Genomic DNA, 21,735 nt, shown 5'->3' on the forward strand with positions numbered 1-21,735 from the left:
GACAGAATTTCATGTTTTATCCTCATTGCATGCCTATTGCCTCAGCAGTCGCGAACTCTTCCCATAACTTAATCTTATGCGATGAGGTAATGAGTATGCAGTGAGGATTTTATACTGTTCCATTCGCTCATGGAATTTTTAGGAAATTCAAACCAGAATTTTTGTCGGATGGAAAGCGCCCAGAGTTTTTGCCTGTTACGTAAATATATTTTCAGCACGCTATTAGAGATGCATACCCGTGCCATGGAAAGAAAGTTCAAGCCAGTGCAAATGGTTATAGCGTGTAAGCGTTTTTGCTCGATGCAACATGACTCTAAATATACTTTGTAGAATACAAAAAATACAGGAAGAAACGCCTTTCATTTTCTTGATTTGTAACTGATTTTTTCACATTCGTCGCTCGGATTATCCTCGCTTGTTTTTATGCCAGTAATCGTATTGCTATTCGTATTAACATATTACAAGGCTAAAAGCATATTTTAATAATAAAAAGATGCTGTTCGTATTGTATTACTTTCTTGGGAGTACTTAAATGATATTTGAATGTTTATGCTATGCCATAACACTTAAGTTTTCCCAGAGTATGGTAACCTTGCTCGCTGCTACCGCCTGTATCTCCAAACCTGAGCTGTTTAACCGGAAGATGTGTCTTGTCAGTGAGGATACCGCTGTCTTCACGCCACACACCGTCATTTGCATCACAGTTACACGGACGACTGGGGTTTGCACATGAGTTGGTCATCCGGCATGCGCACTTTCCACTGCTAGATGATGCTCCGCCCCAGTACGTCATCTTAGTAGAGTCTCGTGACACCCACCAGGCACGCCATCCCATTTCAAAGATCACTGAATCATAACACTCGTACTTAATAAACTGTTCACAGTGTGAGGATACTCTAGTGAGACTTACCAGCTGGGACAGACTCGCTCCAGTGTAATGAATGTCACGCGAATAACAACCATGATCTTCACATCCGTCCACGTGCATTCTGCTCTCACTGTCGTGACTTATTACTGTCACGCCGACTCCATTCTTGTCACTCATGTCACAATAAACTGTAAATGGTGCCAGGCCTCCTGCGCCATCCGGATCAATGACGTAATTTCCGCTTACACTGGTGGCGTATTTTCTGATCACAGAACAAGAAGTCGCAATAACTGGAGAATTGATTTTTACTTTAGCTTCTATTGTTTACAGAGCATTAGTTGCTTTACAGGTGTAATATCCTTCGTGTGATTTCTTGATGTTCTGAATCAGCAATGTTTCATTCTGTAGAACATTGGACTCTACAGGAAGTGAAGACTTGCCATCCTTTGTCCAAGTGATTGTAGTTCTCAGGGCACTCTCGGCCACGCAGGGCAGGTGGAGGTTTGAACTAATCACAGGAGTCACCTCTTGAGGAGGACGGACTTTAAAACGCAGAGGAGGAAATACCATCAGTTGAGCAGTGTCAGTTGCAGATCCTAGAATATTCGTAGCTTTACAAACGTATATTCCACCGTCTACTCTTGTCACACTGTTGATTGTCAGCGCTCCATTCACCACTACAGTTCTGTCTTGAGGCAAACTGCCAACTGCTCTGGACCACGTGATACTGGGAAGCGGCTGACCAGTAGCACTGCAGGTGATGCGGACATTTTGTTTCTCCTCAGCAATCAGTCGGTTGGATGACAATGATAGTTTAGGAGCGACTATCGAGAACAAAGAGAAAAATATATCTTCAGGGGTCAAACAATGACAAATGCACTTTACTATATGACACTTTATCCAATTGTTCCTTCATATTCAAATTTATTTTTAATACTGGTTAAATTATAGCCGGTCATGTAGTTTTATTTTGATTTAAATTTCATGGGATGAAGCAACCCCTGATAAAAAAAAAGTTTCTCCCTTAAATACGACTTCATAGTTTGGATGCAATAAAATGCTTCTGAAGTAACGTTTTCTTTTTCTATTTTGCATGAGCTAAAACAACGACTTTTACACCAAAAAGACCTATCTTTACACTGCAAAGGGATTCTATTCCAGCATCAACCACAACTACTCGCCACTAAATATCTAAATTATATGAAAACTTACACTGAACAGTTAATTTTGCCGAGGCGTTCACTTGTCCCAGCAAATTTTCAGCTCTGCAGCTGTAAACTCCTTCGTCTCCAGTTTTAACGTCCTTCACAATCAGAGCACCACTGGACTCTACCACGTGACGACCTACAGGCAGCCGTAAATTGTCCCTTGACCACGTGACTTTTGGTGTTGGATTTCCATCCGTTGTACATTTTAAGATGGCTGTCTGACTTTCATTGACTGTCATTTCAACTGGGCGCTGCAGCAGAGATGGAGCCAAGATGGACTTGCCCGGCTCCCCCTTGTTACCTTTCATACCCGTCGGGCCTCTAGGTCCCACGGGACCGGGATCGCCAGGCACTCCGACATCCCCCTTTATGCCCATCGGTCCTTGAGCTCCTATTGGTCTATGTTTACCGGGAGGTCCGTTTGTCCCGGGTCTCCCTGGGGGCCCTGGTTTCCCTCGGGTTCCCGGTCTTCCTCGTCGTCCCGCGTTACCTTTTGGTCCTGTGCGGCAGAGCGTGTGAACTTTAGCACAGAGTTAGCACAAGTTCTTGTTTGATCAGTACTTGTACTTCAGAAGCTGTTAGGGTTGATTTCTGTTGTAAATCATCGGGCGAAGAGCGTTTCTGTCTTGAGATGGTGTCCTGTTCACCTGGAAAATTTAAGTTATTTGTTTTACGTCGTACACTGTGAACCATTCTTTGACATTCAGCGGTTGGTATGAACCTATTTACGTCCGCTTTTATTTGTCAATGCGCGGGAGGCGCGGTGGCCTAATGGTTAGCGCGCTCGACTCCGAGTCGAACGGCCCGGGTTCGAGGCCTGGCCAGGGTGCTGCGTTGTGTTCTTGGGCAAGACACTTTACTCTCATAGTGCCTCTCTCCATCCAGGTGTATAAATGGGTACCGGCGAATTTACTGCTGGGGGGTAACCCTGCGATGGACTAGCATCCCATCCAGTGGGGAGTAGCAATACTCCTAGTCGCTTAATGCTACGGAAACCGGGATAAGCTCCGGCTGTATGGGCCACTTGGCTCGGACACAGACTTTACCTTTATTTGTCAATGTGAATTACTGATTTCAATCATAGCTCTTCTCTGGGAGAATAGGGCATATCATTGTACTCTTTTTAATTATTGTATCTATTCGTGTTAGGTAAACCATTCCAATAAAAGCATGTTCCTGTGTGGAAATCTTGAAAATCTCAGTAACCTACAGCTGAACCTAACTATTAACATACCTTTGGAGGCTTGGCAATGGCGGTCTGTAGCCATAAAATGCCATGTTTCGTAATTTTGTTGTGCTTTTCGAAGGAGTTTTGTCTCCATCTTATCACAGAATATTACTGAGTGTGATATAAGTCGATGATGTTCTTGTATTCTGAGTTCCACGTGAATTAGCGCGATACAACACACAACAGACAACAGCAAGCCTGACACGGAACACAAGCCGTGCAGTGTCTGTCTTCTCTTCGTCTGCTTCTTTTCTTTGCCTTGTTGTTTCATCGTCACTGCAAACTTGCGATGTCAAATTGATGTAAACGGCGTTTTATTTTAACTCTGAGCGGCTTAAAGAACAGTTTACTGTGGGTGAAAGGACGATGCAAAACTGATTGTCCGATTTTGACTGACGTGTAAGTGTAACACGAATCTTTGTTACCGATATGAGTGGTAAAAACTAGAAGGATGTGTTTGTGCTTGTTGTGAAGATTCAGTGTCACAGGAAGTATATTATGTTATTGCTGGGGTCAAAGTAATTTACCACAGCAACTGTCTGGTGAGTGCACGAATGTGAGGGGGAGGGGAAGGGACGGGAGTGTTACCGGGAACGACCGTTGAATAACAATACCTTCGTTCATTGATCATTATGAATAACCGAGACATTATCACTTTACTCTCGATGACATTACTATGTTCCTCGGCTAGCTTTTTTAAAACTCTTTCTTCTTAGCTCTGTCTTCCTTTACTGGTTTCTTCTTTCAAAGCATCGCAGGGTTCGGCGAAAGAGAAACCGAACTGCTAGCAGGGTTCATTCTCACTTGATAGTACTGCTCAGTAAGTCAGTAGCATTTATTTTAACGTCCACAAGTTAAAACCACCATTTACATCATACCAATCGGTACAAGGCCTACTCTGGGACCCAAAGTCGCCGTAACTTTGGGCGACTTAAGGCGACTTTAGGCGATTTAAGGCGATTTTAGCTCATTTTGTCCAAAATTACGGGCGATTTTGGGCGATTTAAGGCGATTTTGGGCGACTTTAGGCGACTTTGGGCGATTTTGGGCGACTTTAGGCAATTTTAGGTGACCGACCTAAGTACAGTTTTAGCTTTACATAGTCTACTATTAATATATAAACTATATACAACGGATTTAAAGCGACTTAGAGCGACTTTAGGCGACTTTAGGCGATTTTGGGCGACTTTGGGCGATTTTGGGTCCCAGAGTAGGCCTGGTACAACACGGAAATGCTGCTCACTAATTTCACACAGTAGGGCTTCATCCACAGACTGAAGTTATATTTACCTTGTACAGCACATTGAAACTACTACTTTAAAATAGCTTTCATTTGAATGGTCACACTGACTAATAAGGTTTCTTCCTTAGTCAAAAAGTTGGGTCATCTTATACAGCGTACTAAAGAGCACGACACGAAAGCAAACTGTTCAAAAGCTTTTTTTTTGAATGGTTACACACGTTAGGGTTTTATCAAAAGACGTTCAAGGTAGAGCCATATTGGTACAGTATAGTTTACCCAGGATTATTTCCTGGGAGTGGAAGAGTTAAACAAATCTTCTTCAATCTGATTATCCTATAAAAACATTCATCACAACAGTTTTGAGCATTTACTACGACTGCATTTCAATCTTTGTAGGTTAAATCATTGTTCTTAAACAAAAATAAATTAATCACGCAAATCAAAGAGGTTTACTGCCTCTGGGTACTTGACGCCATTGAGAGAATCTTCTCTGCGACATGCTCTAAATGTAGATTTGTATTATTTGAACAAAGCACCATGAAGCTAGGCCCAGACTGAGGCCCAGATTGAACGACATGTGTCGTACCATCAGGCTTGCCTCTAACAGAATGCTGGGTACCACTGCCATATGTTGCTGTAATTCGTAGAGGAAGTGGATTCGAACCCAGTTACAGGCACGCGCTTAGCTTCCTTGGAATTTTCGATCGAGCGCGAACAATACACATTGTCGAAAAGCAGGGTCTATGTATACGCCTCAAACGTAAATTAAGTTTTTGTGCACAATAGTGCACGAGCGGCTCTTAATAAACTTTGTAAAATAAAAATAAAATTCAAGAAAGTGTTTTTTTTTTTACTTTATTTCTTCATTTGCAATTGTACGCAATACAAGAAGATGTAACTTCATATTGTCACTTAGTGGCACACAGTACCTACCCTTTTGTTGCTGTTATACTTTAAAGATAATAGGATTTAAACAAACAGTTCAATGATTCTTATATTATTCTTGCTACGTTAATCCTATTAGGAACCGTTTTTTGCTGGCTATGCTGTTGCTATTTTTGTTATGACTTTTCTGATTATTGCAAGGCTACGTTTAAAGGTGTAACAAAGAAATGATGAACAATTTTTTTAATTTTCCGATTATTACTTTTTCTGACAGTTTATTCTTTTCATTTTTAAACTTGAAAATGGTGTCATGACGACTCCGAAACGTCGTTCGATTTTGTCGTTTATTTTCACTTGCCTTTGTATGTCTAAACCTTTGCTTATTATTAGGATGATTAGAAAGCTACACTTAAAGTTGTAACAGGAAGTGATGGTGACCTTTGCGAATATTACCATAACTGTTGTTGCTTTCTTTGAGAGTACTGAAACTGTTTCTTAATGTTTATAATATGCCATAGCACTTAAGTTTTCCCAGCGTGTGGTAACCTTGTTCGTCCCCTTCGCCTATATCTCCAAACCTGAGCTGTTTAACTGGAAGATGTGTCTTGTCAGTGAGCAGACCGCTGTCCTCACGCCATGCAGCGTCATTCTTATCACAGTTACAGCCATTACTGGGGTCTGCACATGAGTTGGTCATCCCGCATGCGCACTTACCACTGCCAGGTGACGCTCCGCTCCAGTACGTCATCTTAGTAGAAGCTCTTGACACCCACCAGGCATATCTCCCTATCACTGAACCATAACACTCGTACTTGATAAACTGTTCACAGTGTGAGGAGACTCTGGCGAGACTCGCCAGCTGGGACAGGCTTGCTCCTGTATAATGAATGTCACGTGAGTAACAACCTTGAGATTCACATCCCCGCACGTGTGTTCTGCGCTCACTGTCGTGACTTATTACTGTCACGCCAACTCCATTCTTGTCACTCATGTCACAGTTAACTGTAAATGGTGCCAGGCCTTCCGACCCATCCGGATCAATGACGTAATTTCCGCTTACACTGCTGACGTGTTTTCTGATCACGGAACAAGAAGGGGCAATAATCGGGGAATTGATTTTGACTTTAGCTTCTATTGTTGAAAGAGCATTAGTTGCTCTACAGGTGTAAGATCCTTCGTGTGATTTCTTGATGTTCTGAATCAGCAGTGTTCCATTCTGTAGAACTTTGGACTCTACAGGAAGTGAAGTCTTGCCATCCTTTGTCCAAGTGAGTGTGGGTCTCAGGTCGCTGTCTGTCACACAGGGCAGATGAATACTTGAACCAATCACTGGAGTCACCTCTTGAGGAGGACGGACTTTAAACCGCAGACTGGAAAATATCATGAGTTGAGCCGTGTCTTTCGCTGACCCGATAATATTCTCAGCCTTGCAAATGTATATTCCACTGTCTTTTCTTGTCACATTGTAGATTGTCAGGCTTCCATTCATCACTTCAATTCTGTCCTTAGGTATACTACCTCCTGTTCTGTACCACGTGATAGTGGGACGCGGCTGGGCAGTAGCAGTGCAGGCGATGTTGACGTTTTGTTTCTCTTCAGCAATCAATCGATTGGATGATAGTAAAAGATTTGGAGCGACTGTTGAGAAAAAAAACAAAAATTATTTTTCTTTGATCAAACATACCACCAATGCAATCGCATTATATTAACTATAAAATAAACCTTCGACTGACCATAAAAAGCTATCTTAACGATAGGCTTTTTTTAGTGTAAACCGTGACTGGACATCTGAATTAGTCAACTTACACTGAACAGTTAATTTCGCAGAGGCGTTCACTTGTCCCAGCAAATTTTCAGCTCTGCAGCTGTAAACTCCTTCGTCTCCAGGTCTAACGTCCTTGACAATCAGAGCGCCACTGGACTCTACCACGTGACGACCCACAGGAAGCGATGAATTGAGCTTTGACCACGTGATTTTTGGAGTTGGATTACCATCCGTTGTACATTTTAAGATGCCCGTCTGACTTTCATTGACTGTCGTTCCAACTGGACGCTGCAGCAGAGATGGAGCCGAGATGGACCTGCCCGGTTCACCCTTGTCTCCTTTTATACCCGGCGGGCCTCTTGGTCCCATTGGACCGGGCTCTCCCGCCACTCCGACATCCCCTTTTATGCCCATCGGTCCTCGAGGACCTATTGGTCCATGTTTACCGGGAGGTCCGTTTGACCCGGGTCTCCCTGGGGGACCTGGTCTCCCTCTAGGTCCCGGTCTTCCTCGTCTTCCCGTGTTACCTTTTGGTCCTGTGCGGCAGAGCGTGTGATCTTTAGCACAGACTTGGTCTTGCAAGAGACCAAATTCGTGTTTAATCAGCAGTCGAACTTCAGAGGCCGTTAGGGTTGATTTCTTTTGTGAATCACCGGGTGAAGAGCGTTTTTGTCTTGTGATGGTCTCCTCTTTACCTGTAAATTAAGCGTTTATAATATGGCTGAATTAACGTGCAAGGAAGATGTGCCCATCTTGTCCGTTCGGGATTTCCCGCGTGCGTCCCCCAATAAAAAATTCGTTTTTTGGCCATATAATTAATCCTTTATTGACCAAGCTTGTTGGTCAAGATGGCTTCCTAATGGCCTTGTTCTTTTTTCCGCTTTTTTTGACCCCCCGACATAAAGCGCAATAAAGAATTTGGCCAATATCCAGCCATCTTGACCTCACGTTTGGTCAATTAGCCATATTTATTTACACATCGTTCACTGAACGTGAATCATCCTTGACATTAAACGGTTTGTATAAAGCAACCTAGCGGTAAAGTTTTCCACTTTCATTAAAATGAGTATCAGGCATTGTACCTTTAACCTCTTCACTTCGTTAATGTTTAAAAGAGAAAAATCAACTAAAGGCACCTTCCTGCGTGGATCCGGAGAAGGCGCCCCAGAATAATTGTCAAATTACACAAGAACTAATAAAATTCATAAACGAATTAACTTACCTTTAGTCGCTTGCCAATGGCGACTAGTATCCATAACTTTCCTCCTTTCGTAATTTTGTTGTACTTTTCGAAGGATTTCTGTCTCCATCTTATCACAGAATGTTACTGAGTGTGATATCAGTCGATGATGTTCTTGTATTCTGAGTTCCACGTGAATTAGCGCGATACAACACACAACAGACAACAGCAAGCCTGACGCGGAACACAAGCGGTGCAGTGTTTCTCTTCTCTGCTTCTTCTCTTTATCTTGTTGTTTCATCGTCACAAATTGAATGGATGTAAACGGCGATTTCTGTACCCTTGGAACTGCGTACAGATCAGTGCAGTCACTGAGTTGAATCGATCGGTGAAAAAACGAGGATGTATAACTGATGGTTCGATTTTCACTGACGTGTGATCGATTGTAACACGAATCTTAATGTTGACCGATTTGTGGTTAAAATAGAAGGATGTGTTCGTGCTTGTTGTAGTGATTCACGACAGGAAGTAAGGTATATTATTTTCTTACTGAGGTCACGTTCATTTACCACTGTATGTAGGCTAATCCGGTGGGTGAAGGCGTTTAGGGAGGGCGGGGGTGGTGGGGTAAATATTATCTAGTCGGCTGGGCAGTTGTATGTAACGTCAATACCAAGTAAATGAGATTAGGAGATTTCTTGTTTCATTGATCATAGCGGGCTTTAGATTTCACAGGTATTTACTTATTGGAATAATAACTTTGTAGCCCGTCCTTATCTTTATGCTACGCAATACTTGTCTAGCAATAGTTTACTTGAAGTTTCGATCTCTTATACACAATTGATAATAAAGGAGGGAGGGGGCGTGATTGTGAGCCAGATTTTTTAACAACAACTGAGAGAATTCTCATGCGCTTATTGGTCGAGAGCTATGGTCGATGAGAGTATAGACCGTGGAGACATGTGAAATTGCCGATACTTTTACAAGGAAACGAAACCGGAGAGTTGTGAATCACTTCAACCGGGACACTAAGAGCCTAATTTCAAAGCTTCCAGCAGCACCAGCTTCCAGTGATCGTTTGCGATCTGTCACTTGCAGACGTAGTTTCGCACTGAGCCGGTTCCTTTTCATTCGCCGGTTCCGAATGAAAATCGGATATCGGTCGGATAAGCCCTGAATTTTTTCAGGCTTCTTTATTCCAATTGCTTAAATTGGAAATTCACTGCGATGATCATTTATCACTTTCAGACCCTATTTTGTAATTCGTTTAGCGAAAGAAGACAAGGTTGAAATAGCGCCTGAGCGATGTTGCTTCAATAGCGAGTCTAAATAAACTACGTAAAATCAAAAAAAGATAAAAGAAACGTTTCCTACTTTATTTCTTCATTTGCAGTTGTACGCACTATTAAGTTTTTTACGAAGCTGTCACTTTGCTTTGTCACTTAAGTACCCACCCTTTTGTTGCTCTTACTCTAAAAAGAAAAGGCTTTAAACAAAAAGTTCAATTGTTCTTATTCTAGATCTCGCTACCTTTATGCTTCTAGGAACCGTTTTTGCGGACTTTGCTTTTCTTAATCATGAAATTTCCGATTATTTCAAGGCTACATTTACAGTTGTGACAAAAAAAGATGATGGCCGTTCCGAATATTGAGTTTACCATAACATTCTTTTAGTAACAAAACTGTCTACTTATTGTTTGCTTTATTGGGAGTACTAAAACTGATATTTGAACTGTTTCATGCTGTACCATAGCACCTAAGTTTCCCCAGTGTGTGGTAACCTTCCTCGCTACCGGATACATCCCCAAACCTGAGCTGTTTAACTGGAAGATGTGTTTTGTCAGTGAGGAGACCGCTGTCTTCACGCCATACAGCGTCATTTTTATCACAGTTGCAGCCATACCTGGAGTCTGCACAAGAGTTGGTCATCCCGCATGCGCACTTACCACTGCCAGGTGATGCTCCGCCCCAGTACGTCATCTTAATAGAATCACGTGACACCCACCAGGCACGTCCGCTGTTGAACATCAATGAATTGTAGCACTCATACTTGATAAACTGTTCACAGTGTAAGGAGACACTGGTTAGACTCGCCAGCTGAGGCAGACTCGCACCATTGTAGTTAATGTCACGTGAGTAACAACCATCAGGGTTACATCCATGCACGTGCGTTCTGCTTTCACTGTCGTGACTTATTACTGTCACGCCAACTATATTCTTGTCACTCATGTCACAGTAAACTGTAAATGGTGCCAGACCTCCCGAGCCATCTCGATCAATGACGTAATTTCCACTTACACTGGTGACGTATTTTCTGATCACAGAACAAGAAGTGGCAAAAACCGGAGAATTGATTTTGACTTTTGCTTCTATTGTTGACAGAGCATTAGTTGCTTTACAGGTGTAAGATCCTTCGTGCGATTTCTTGATGTTCTAAATCAGCAGTGTTCCATTCTGTAGAACATTGGATTCTACAGGGAGTGACGACTTGCCATGCTTTGTCCAAGTGGTTGTAGTTCTCAGTTCACTTTCGGCCACACACGACAGATGAATACTTGAACCAAATATCGAGGGGGTCACCTCTTTAGGTGGACGGACTTTGAATCTCAAACGGGAAAATATTGTGACCTGAGCAACGGCGTTTTCTGTACCGTTGGAGCTGCGTACAGATCAGTGCAGTCACTGAGTTGAATCGATCGGTGAAAGAACGATATAAAACTGATTGACCGATTTTCACTGACGAGTGAATTTAACACGAATCTTAATGTTGACCAATTTGTAGTTAAAATAGAAGGATGTGTTCGTGCTTGTTGTAGTGATTCACGACAGGAAGTATATTATTTTCTTACTGAGGTCACGTTCATTTACCACTGTATGTAGGCTAGTTCCGGTGGGTGTAGGCGTTTAGGGTGGGCGGGGATGGTGGGGTAAATATTATCTAGTCGGCTGGGCAGTTGTATATAACGTCAATACCAAGTAAATGAGATTAGAAGATTTCTTGTTTCATTGATCATAGCGGGCTGTAGATTTCACAGGTATTTACTAATTGGAATAATAACTTTGTAGCCCGTCCTTATCTTTATGCTACGCAATACTTGTCTGGCAATAGTTTACTTGAAGTTTCGATCTCTTAGGGCCTGTTTACATGGAGGGAGGGTGCCCCGGCTAACCGAGTTACCCGGCTAGAAGGGATAAAACCTAGCCCGCCTTTACATGCAGAATTCACAACCCTTCTACCCGAGATGAGACAGCGTCGTTGAAGCGTGACACGGTGTGGGAAAACATTGTAGCTCCAAATGATTGAAGAAAAATATGACTTTTTACTGAATAATCGAAGCTTTTCGTCTTCAAACCTATTTTAATTTGATGTGCAAGTTCTCAGAAATTTACTGCGTTCATTTTTGGCGAAATTCAATCGAAATTCAACAGTATTTGGCCGCCAAATTGAAATTAAATTTGTTGTGTCGTGAATTAGGATAATCATTCCAACGAAAATTTCGAATTAATTAGCTGTTGCTCAAAGAAATATTTTCCAGCCGACCGATAAAACTAATTTTGATCAAATAGCACTGTTTGGGTCCAGAATATATACATTTTATGCCATTTACTTCAAATTTAGTTCAAAAACACGCGCGAAAACCTATCCCGGCTCGGTCATAACCGTTTACATGGCAAAAAGCTGTCCCGCCTAGAAGGGTGCCCCGGGCAAGTAGACCGAGTGCCCCGGCAAGGCGGGTTACCCTTCTAGCATGTAAAGGCTTCAGTACGTTTTCTTAAGAAACGTATGAAAAGTTGGCTCGCCCAGGGTAGCTCGGTTAGCCGGGTAACTCGGTTAGCCGGGGCACCCGCCTTCCATGTAAACAGGCCCTTATACACAATTGACAATAAAGGGGGGAGGGGCGTGATTGTGAGCCAGATTCTTCACAACAACTGAAAGAATTCTCATGGGCTTATTGGTCGGGAGCTATGGTCAATGAGACAATGGGCCACAAAAATGTTATAACCTGTAACGTAACCCAAGGTCATAGTTGAGAAATTAGCGAGACATTTTCATGAAAAGGAAACCGGGGAGTTGTTAATCACTTTAATCAGGAGACTTTGAGCTAAATTTCAGAGCTTTAAGCAGACGGAAAAGTGATCGATTGCCACCTTTTACACGCACGCGCAATTCATTCCCTGGTCTTAAAGATTGAATAAAAATCGGATGTCGGTCTAAACACTATGCTTTGCTGTAATTCGTTCAACGAATGAAGATGCATCGGCTGGGAAAGTCTAAAAAATCAAAAGCCCTCTGGGCTTAGTGTCTTGTGACTCTTTTCAGAGTTTAATTTATTTGAAAATAGACCGCTTTTCACGTCTATTTATTGCTTGTAAAAATATCGAAAATTAAAAAGCGTGCATCTAAAATAAAGAAACATTTAGACTCCTCACCCCTAAAATTTAAACTAAAACTAAAGCTACTTTTGTCGCTCGATAAAAGTTGTGACATTCACAACACGATATACGAAACTCTTGATTCACTTGTCAATTCAGAAACCTTTGTCGTGAATGCTTGCGCTGAACTTCACGATTCCACAGCTAAAGATAAAAATAGGTCACCAAGGGTGACATGAGTCTAATGCCGTATGGCATAGTGATACAGATTGCGCGGTTTTCGTAAGCCGGTTAAAATTGGTTAGAGGTTTGTGTTCGGGAGTTTAATTTAAAATGCTTATAGCAAGCTAGGGGCATCGTGGATGATTATGGATGAAAACGAAACAGTCATAAATGTTATATGCTTCACAAAATTTAAAGTATGAACAGGAGTTGATGTTACTTCTTCCGTATTGTCCGTAAAAGCAGAAACGATTAAACATTTGGACAAGATTGCGTGACGATTTACAAAAAGCATGTTCATTACAACAAGGGTTGAAGAACTTCACATCGTTTTCTTTCAGATTTTTCACCATTTTGATGATGACTCTTGAAACAGATTTTACAATAAAAGCACTTGAAATAGTGACTGTTACTCCATTGTACTGTAAGCACTTAGTGACAGATTTTCCTAAAAACGGGTGTAAATGCTCACGTCAATATAATGATGACCTTTTGAACGCTGGAAACTAGGCAATTATTATCGAGCTACCATACACAGGAGCGAAGACTGTTTATCATGATGTACAAATTTCGCGAATCATCACTTCCATATCAATGTAACCATTTTATGATTTTTCTAGCTGTAAGAAGAACTTAAGATCTCTGAGAGTCGTAAAAGCATGAAATTCGATTTCAGTGTATGGCAAAGGCCGGGACAGTGTAATACTGCAAAGCGGCCAAACAAACGCATTTTGATTTAGTCGCGTAACTTGATTTACATTTATCCATGTACATCTTTTATTTTTGAAGGTTTTTGTTTGCACTGTAAAGAAAAAATTGGTCAAAATTCGAATGACTTAAATACAAAATACGAGGTAAAGTTTTCTATTTTTTTAAACGAAATAAATATTTGGTCGCATTGTGTAAATAAACGCGAGTCGCCGTCGAAATATTTTTTCTCAAAGACGTCTTGCTTTTTAAGCAAGACGAAAACACAAGTGCTTAACTGAACTGAAAACGAAGATTTATTTTCACAAGAAGCTTACAAATGTCTTAACTGGAAAATTATTACGTCCTGTTCAAGTGTTGAATAATCGTGACTTGAGAAAGAACTTTTAATTATGCGTGGGAACACGTGTCGCTGATTGGCTGTTTTTAATTGAAACTAATCGTGCGTGTCCGTACGGAGTCCGTTCTTGCAGCTGATCATTGTTTTCTACATTACAGCGAACGATTATCGATCCCGAACCATTCCCTTGGGATTGCTAACAGCTTTCTTCATATAACAAAGAGTCTAATGCGCATGCGCAAAGCGCACGCAAGCATTAGACTCAAAAACAAAGGTTTATTCCAACTACAAAAGGTTCTCACGCGAAAGGCTTAAAATCCAACTAAAAAATATATATAAGATTTGGGACCTGAAAGACAACAACAACATAGAATTTTCGATCAAGTGGTCCATTGTCACGAGAGCAAGCGCTTACAGGGGAAACCCGTCACGCTGCAATTTGTGTCTGACGGAGAAGCTCTGCATACTATCAGCTGACAGATCCACCTTCTTGAACAAAAGATCTGAGCTTGTTACCAAGTGCAGGCACGAAAACAAGTACTACACGGCCAATCAGAGATAGGATCATTCCAACCGTCCTCCATGAACGTAGTTTAAATTGTATTTCACCACATCTAACGACACAGTCTGATGATCGCTTCGTGCGTGAAACTCTGAGTAACTGTCCATGAAGTTTCTATCTTTAATTATTGTATAAGATTACATGCTTAAAGTTTTGAAATCGATGCCTTAATAGTATCCATTCCGATCACAATTACGGTAATTAAGCGTCCATTTTGATTCATACTAATCTATCGTTGCTATTTCTGTCAGGCGGATAATGTTTGTACTTATTATTGTCACGCGACTTGTTTCCGACACCTTATCAAAAGCGATTTTTCCAAGCAGCCGAAAGTAGGCTTGACTTAAATTCAAAGTACACTCCAGCATGTAGCCGTTGAACAGTTATAGGACTCCGATAACAGCACAAAAAGAATACAGACACACACAGATTCATAAGCATTTATCTGTCACAGATAATTCTTAAATATCTTAAAAAGGTCAACAAAGTCACAGATTCTCCTTTGTTGTTTTGTGTCTGTGACTGATAAGAACGTTTTCAGCCTCACGTTTCAATAAACTTACGCACACTACCAAGCAAAGTTTCATGGTTGACCTTTCGCGTGTGTCTTCGAGTAATACTCAAATTGAAGACACACAAGGAAAATAATGTCCACGGGATCAGCTGTTTTGAACTAGTTTAATCAACACAAATTCTAACTTGCCTAAGCTAGCTAGTCAACTGAAGTAAAGGCACACACGTGGTTCGACTACTACGGATTACATCTTTGAAATAGGATCTAATCAAAAATGGAAACGGCAAAAAAAGGTTTTCCTGACATATTGTCGGTCGACATACCTACAGTTCTGTAAGGCGCAATCCTGTTTAAGACATGCTTTTCCCCTATTGCTGTATCAAAATCATAAAACACATTGTTCTCACGAAACGGTAGCTATTATCAGATTGACTAATATGACTAGAATGGTGGGAATCTCGTGTGATTGCTTTTATCACTAAGAAAAACAAACAAAAAGCTTAAAAATAAACGCAACTGTCAGTGTAAACAGCATCTGCAGACCTCTCAAGTCTCACGATTTTGTCTTGAGACTCACGGTTTTCACTTCAATCTCACGACGAGAAACAGAAATCTCACGAAAAAACAGAGTAACAAGTCATTTGATTAGCGCCTGGTTTAAGGACTCTTTCAGTTATTTTTGTCCGTCAGTTGATCAATCTCCCGGTTTTTACTGAAATCTCCAGATTTTTTTACCTCAATCTCTAGATTTCCAGTGCTTTGAGGTTGAGAAGTCTGCATCTGTTTTGTTTAAATCTGATGATCGCATTTTTCGGCATTTACTAAAAAAAGAAAATTTTGACATGGCGGGAAAATTCCGCGGCCTCAGAAAGCAAATACGCATGGAATGCACCTTGTCCCCTGTAGTATTATCTTGTGTCGTCATGACTACGTCATGACGTCACAAGACAAAAAGTGGATTCGAACCCATTTGCAGACGCGCTCTTAGCTTCCTTTAAATTTTTAATCGGGCACGTACCGTCCACAAAGAGGAAAAAAGCACGGACTAAGTATTCTCGTTACTGCGCACATAAATTATCAGTGCGCTATACAAAGGTTTATATAGTACATGAGCGATATTGCTTGCAATAGCAAGTCTAAATAAACTCAGTAAAATGAAAAAAGTAAAAGAAACGTTTCCTACTTTATTTCTTCATTTGCAATTAATTGTACGCACTACAGTTTTCCACCAAGCTGTCACTTACTTTGTCACTAAAGTACCCACCCTTTTGTTGTTTTTACTCTAAAAAAAGGCTTTTCAACTATTCTTATTCTCGCTACCTTTATGCTTCTAGGAACAGTTTTTGCGGGCGTTGGTATTGCTTTTCTTACTCATGAATTTTCCGATTATTTCAAGGCTACATTAACACTGAGTTGTGTCAAAAAGAGACGATGGCCGTTCCGAATATTGAGTTTACCATAACACTCTTATAGTAACAAAACTGTCTACTTATTGTTTGCTTTATTGGGAGTACTAAAACTGATATTTGAATTTTCATGCTGTTCCATAGCACCTAAGTTTTCCCAGTGTGTGGTAACCTTCCTCGCTACCGGATACATCCCCAAACCTGAGCTGTTTAACTGGAAGATGTGTTTTGTCAGTGAGGAGACCGCTGTCTTCACGCCATACCCAGTCATTCTTATCGCAGTTGCAGCCATACCTGGAGTCTGCACATGAGTTGGTCATCCCGCATGCGCACTTACCACTGCCAGGTGATGCTCCGCCCCAGTACGCCATCTTAATAGAATCACGTGACACCCACCAGGCACGTCCGCTGATGAACATCAATGAATTGTAGCACTCATACTTGATAAACTGTTCACAGTGCACTGAGACCCTGGTTAGACTCGCCAGCTGAGGCAGACTCGCACCATTGTAGTTAATGTCACGTGAGTAACAACCAGCAGGGTTACATCCATGCACGTGCGTTCTGCTTTCACTGTCGTGACTTATTACTGTCACGCCAACTCCATTCTTGTTACTCATGTCACAATAAACTGTAAATGGTTCCAGACCTCCCGAGCCATCTGGATCAATGACGTAATTTCCGCTTACACTGGTGACGAATTTTCTGATCACAGAACAAGAAGTGGCAAAAACCGGAGAATTGATTTTGACTTTGGCTTCGATTGTTGACAGAGCATTAGTTGCTTTACAGGTGTAAGATCCTTCGTGTGATTTCTTGATGTTCTGAATAAGCAGTGTTCCATTCTGTAGAACATTGGATTCTACAGGAAGTGACGACTTGCCATCCTTTGTCCAAGTGATTGTAGTTCTCAGTTCACTTTCGGCCACACACGGCAGATGAATACTTGAACCAAACAAAGAGGGGGTCGCCTCTTTTGGTGGACGGACTTTGAATCGCAAACGGGAAAATATTGTGACTTGAGCAGTGTCTGTTGCAGATCCCATAATATTCTCTGCCTTACAAATATATACCCCACCATCCTTTCTTGCTACACTGTAGATTGTTAGAGTTCCATTCATCACTTCAGTTCTGTCTTTTGGCAAACTACCGACCGACTTAGACCACGTGATCCTTGAAAGCGGCTGACCAGTAGCAGTGCAAGCGATGGTGAAGTTTTGTTTCTCTTCAGCAATAAATCGATTGGATGACAGTAAAAGCTTAGGAGCGACTGTTGAGAGAAAAAGGGGTTTTATTCTTTGGGAAAGAAAACGAAAACAGCACTTTACTGAATAAGATTTCACCCAGGTTATTATGAAAGTTTTTATAAATGTTATTTTTTTTTTATACTCTATTTCATTAATCTCATCAGTCTCATTATACTCGTTAAATTGTAGCCTCGAACAGGACTCCTAACCAATAAGTATCAAACGTATCAAACTTACACTGAACAGTTAATTTCGCCGAGGCATTCACTTTTCCAAGCAAATTTTCAGCTTTGCAGCTGTAAGCTCCTTCGTCTCCAGGTCTAACGTCCTTGACAATCAGAGCGCCACTGGACTCTACCAAGTGACGACCCACAGGAAGCGATGAATTGAGCTTCGACCACGTTACTTTTGGAGTTGGATTTCCATCCGCTGTACATTTTAAGATGCCCGTCTGACTTTCATTGACTGTCGTTCCAACAGGACGCTGCAGCAGAGATGGGGCCGAGATGGACCTGCCCGGTTCACCCTTGTCGCCTTTTATACCCGGCGGGCCTCTAGGTCCCACGGGACCGGGCTCTCCCGCCACTCCGACATCCCCTTTTATACCCATCGGTCCTCGAGGACCTATTGGTCCATGTTTACCGGGAGGTCCGTTTGTTCCGGGTCTCCCTGGGGGACCTGGTCTCCCTCTAGGTCCCGGTCTTCCTCGTCTTCCCGTGTTACCTTTTGGTCCTGTGCGGCAGAGCGTGTGATCTTTAGCACAGACTTGGTTTTGCAGCAGACCAAATTCGTGTTTAATCAGCAGTCGAACTTCAGAGGCTGTTAGGGTTGATTTCTTTTGTGAATCATCGCGTGAAGAGCGTTTTTGTCTTGTGATGGTCTCCTTTTTACCTGGAAATTTAAGCGTTTATAATATGGCTAAATCCACGTGCGGGCAAGATGTGCCCATCTTGCCCGTTCGGGATTTCCTTCGTCCGTTCCGCAATAAAAATTTCGGTTTTTTGCCTATAATTGATCCTTTATTGGCCAAGCTTGTTGGTCAAGATGGCTTCCTAATGGTCTCGTTCCTTTTTTTGCTTTTATTGACTTCGACTTCGTGTCGGACCATATAACGCAATATCCAGCCATCTTGACCTCACGCTTTGGTCAATTAGCCATATTTATTTACACATCGTTCACTGTGAATCATTCTTTGACATTAAACGGTTTGTATAAAGCAACCTAGCGGTAAAGTTTTCCACTTTCATTTAACTGAGTCTCGGGCATCGCACCATAAGCCTCTTCGCTTCCTAGCTGTTTAGAGGAGAAGAAAAATCCTCTAAAGGCACCTTCCTGCGTGGAGCCGGAGAAGGCGCCCCAGAATAGATAACAAATTACACTAGAAATGATACTGTCGTAATTCATAAACGAATTAACATACCCTTGGTCGCTTGCCAATGGCGACTAGTATCCATAACTTGCCTCCTTTCGTAATTTTGTTGTACTTTTCGAAGGATTTCTGTCTCGATCTTATCACAGAATGTTACTGAGTGTGATATCAGTCGATGATGTTCTTGTATTCTGAGTTCCACGCGAATTAGCGCGATACAACACACAACAGACATCAGCAAGCCTGACGCAGAACACAAGCCGTGCAGTGTTTGTCTTCTCTTCGTCTGCTTCTTCTCTTGATCTTGTTGTTTCATCGTCACAACCGTCACCTCAAACTTGCGACGTCAAATTGACGTTAAACGGCGTTTTCTTTACTCTTTGAGCTGCGTACAGTACAGTCACTTAGTTGAATCGATCGGTGAAAGAACGATATAACACTGATGGTCCGATTTTCACTGACGAGTGAATGTAACGCATATCTTAATGTTGACCGATTTGTAGTTAAAATAGAAGGATGTGTTCGTGCTTGTTGTAGTGATTCACCTCTTACTGAGGTCACATTTCATTTACCACTGTATGTAGGCTATAAATTCCGGTAGTTGTAGGCGTTTTGGGTGGGTGAGGGTGGGGGGAGGTGGGGGGGGGGAAATATTATCTTGTCGGCTGGGCCATGCATGGGCAGTTGTATGTAACGTCAATGCCAAGTAAATGAGATTAGAAGATTTCTTGTTTCATTAATCATAGCGGGCTGTAGATAGATTTCACAGGTATATACTAATTGGAATAATAACTTTGTAGCCCGTCCTTAGCTTTTTGCTATGGAATACTTGTCTGGCAATAGTTTACTTGAAGTTTCGATCTCTTATACACAATTTTTGACAATAAAAGGGGAGCGTGAGTGTGAGCCAGATTTTTCACAACAACTAAAAGAATTATCATGCGCTTATTGGTCGAGAGCTATGGTCAATAAGAGTATGGGCAGCAAAATTAAAATGTTATAACCTGTAACGTAACTCAAGGTCATAGTTGAGAAATTAGCGAGACTTTTTCACTTTAATATCATAGGTGACAAATTACTCCTTAACTTTGGCGCGAAATTTCAACGTTAATTTATAATTTCACATGTGAAATTATAAAATTGCCATGGCAACGTAGTTAGCGGCAAGATGGCGTCCGGAATAAAAGATGTTTTGTACATTTTCGCTTGAATTTCATCTTAGCCAGCTAGCCTTGGCCATGTGATAAAACTTTTGATGATATTTTATATTTCAAAACGTCAAAACGACTTCAAGACGTGAGCCAATTACATAAATGGCATCGAGCGGATTTTTTATTGTTTTACACGGGCGCCGTTTTCAGTTCATTCAAGACGAACTATGGTCATAATGTGAGAAATAATTGACAGTTGATTCATCTTTGAAACGTTTTGTCAACAGCAAAAAGGAATCTCTAAAAGGTTTTATTCAAAGACTAAAAAAACTTGCGAACTTAAGCAAAATGTATGCTTTCAGCTTTTTCAAAGCTCGGAGTTCGCGATGCAATATACCAGTCAAAAACACCTACGACTGCAAGCGTAATTTGTCACCTATGATATTAAAATGTAATCAAATGGTATACTCGTGAAATTAGAAAATAATTTCACTTGCATTTTGTCAAAATTCTTATAGTTTATTTATATTAGAATTTTGACAAAATGCGCGTGAAATTATTTCCTAATTTCACTCGTCACCCTTTGATGACCCATACTAATTAGGAGACTGACCCGGGTAAATTTGAAAACGCATCTTTTTTTCTCTCCGGTCAGGCCAACCATCCACACTGAAACGGCGTTTTCGGTCACCGAAAACGGAACTTTTTAAAAACGCTCACCAATGAAGCGTATCGTTTTCAAATTTACCCTGGTTCATGTGGACGGAAAACATTTTACCAGGCGTTTTCAAATTTCTCCGTTTTCAAATGTACCCGGGTCAGTGTGGACGGGGCCTAAGTAACTGGGCGCTTTCCATTCGACCAAAAATTCCGGAAATTTCGGGACAAGAGCGGTCAAGAGCGAATGGTACAGAAATTTCCTGGGAATTGAAGTTCCAGAAAATCCGGAAAGTGTTGACTTTCCGAAATGCGAAGCATTCAACCGAAAATCCCGGAAATTCCAAGAGCAAAATCGAATGGAACTGAAATTTCCGGGAAATTGTTTTCGAAAATTTGGGTCTACCTCCGAGGCTGTCCTCTTTTCTGGAAATTTTGGAAAAACCGCCATTTTACACTCAGCTCGAGTTCCTTTGGCCGAAAATTTAGCGAGTTCGGCAGCTGAAAGCAGCTACATGTGTTTAGAAAGCATTCTTAAAACTCCATAAAAAAAATTAAGGCCTCGTGGTTAACTTGAATTGGTTGTTTTTCGTTTTTGTTTTGCAGGCGACAGCAAAGAAATGTACAAATATTTATAACGCGCGTGCAGGATACGCCATTGTATTGTTCATTAAACTTTTTGTTTGGCGACGTTTTCGTTGCTTGTGTGCCTTTTGAAGGTTCCCTGTTGTTGTGCCCACGATGTCGGTCTTTGCGGTTTATCAGTGCTCGGAATGCTTTTTTATTTGCCAAAAAATTGAGTTATTTGT

General features: G+C 41.4%; 2 protein-coding genes across 2 annotated transcripts; both read right to left on the reverse strand.

The window, feature by feature from the left end:
• Positions 1 to 530: 530 nt before the first annotated feature.
• LOC144648231 (basement membrane-specific heparan sulfate proteoglycan core protein-like) lies at positions 531 to 19,561 on the reverse strand. Its single transcript, XM_078507849.1, has 9 exons — positions 19,170 to 19,561; positions 17,987 to 18,640; positions 16,632 to 17,772; positions 10,125 to 10,393; positions 8,420 to 8,725; positions 7,239 to 7,892; positions 5,946 to 7,070; positions 2,081 to 2,575; positions 531 to 1,692 (listed from the first exon to the last, which is right to left on the reverse strand). The coding sequence occupies exons 1-9, from the start codon at positions 19,432 to 19,434 to the stop codon at positions 1,193 to 1,195; spliced, it is 5,409 nt and encodes a 1,802-aa protein (XP_078363975.1). The 5' UTR covers positions 19,435 to 19,561; the 3' UTR covers positions 531 to 1,192.
• Positions 548 to 1,045, reverse strand: LOC144648230 (neurexin-4-like). Its single transcript, XM_078507848.1, has one exon. It carries the CDS (start codon positions 1,043 to 1,045, stop codon positions 548 to 550), a length of 498 nt encoding a protein of 165 aa, XP_078363974.1.
• Positions 19,562 to 21,735: the final 2,174 nt, after the last annotated feature.

The sequence above is a fragment of the Oculina patagonica genome, chromosome 4, assembly GCF_052425735.1.
Source record: "Oculina patagonica isolate OP01 chromosome 4, crgOcupat, whole genome shotgun sequence".
Lineage (NCBI taxonomy): Eukaryota > Metazoa > Cnidaria > Anthozoa > Scleractinia > Oculinidae > Oculina > Oculina patagonica.

Coding starts and splice junctions, on each gene's coding strand:
- LOC144648230 (XM_078507848.1), bottom strand. CDS start 1,045: ATGAGTGACAAGAATGGAGTCGGCGTGACAGTAATAAGTCACGACAGT.
- LOC144648231 (XM_078507849.1), bottom strand. CDS start 19,434: ATGAAACAACAAGATCAAGAGAAGAAGCAGACGAAGAGAAGACAAACA. Junction 18,641..19,169: donor CCATTGGCAAGCGACCAAGG/GTATGTTAATTC, acceptor TTAAATTTCCAG/GTAAAAAGGAGACCATCACA. Junction 1,693..2,080: donor GGCAAAATTAACTGTTCAGT/GTAAGTTTTCAT, acceptor TGTTCTCGATAG/TCGCTCCTAAACTATCATTG.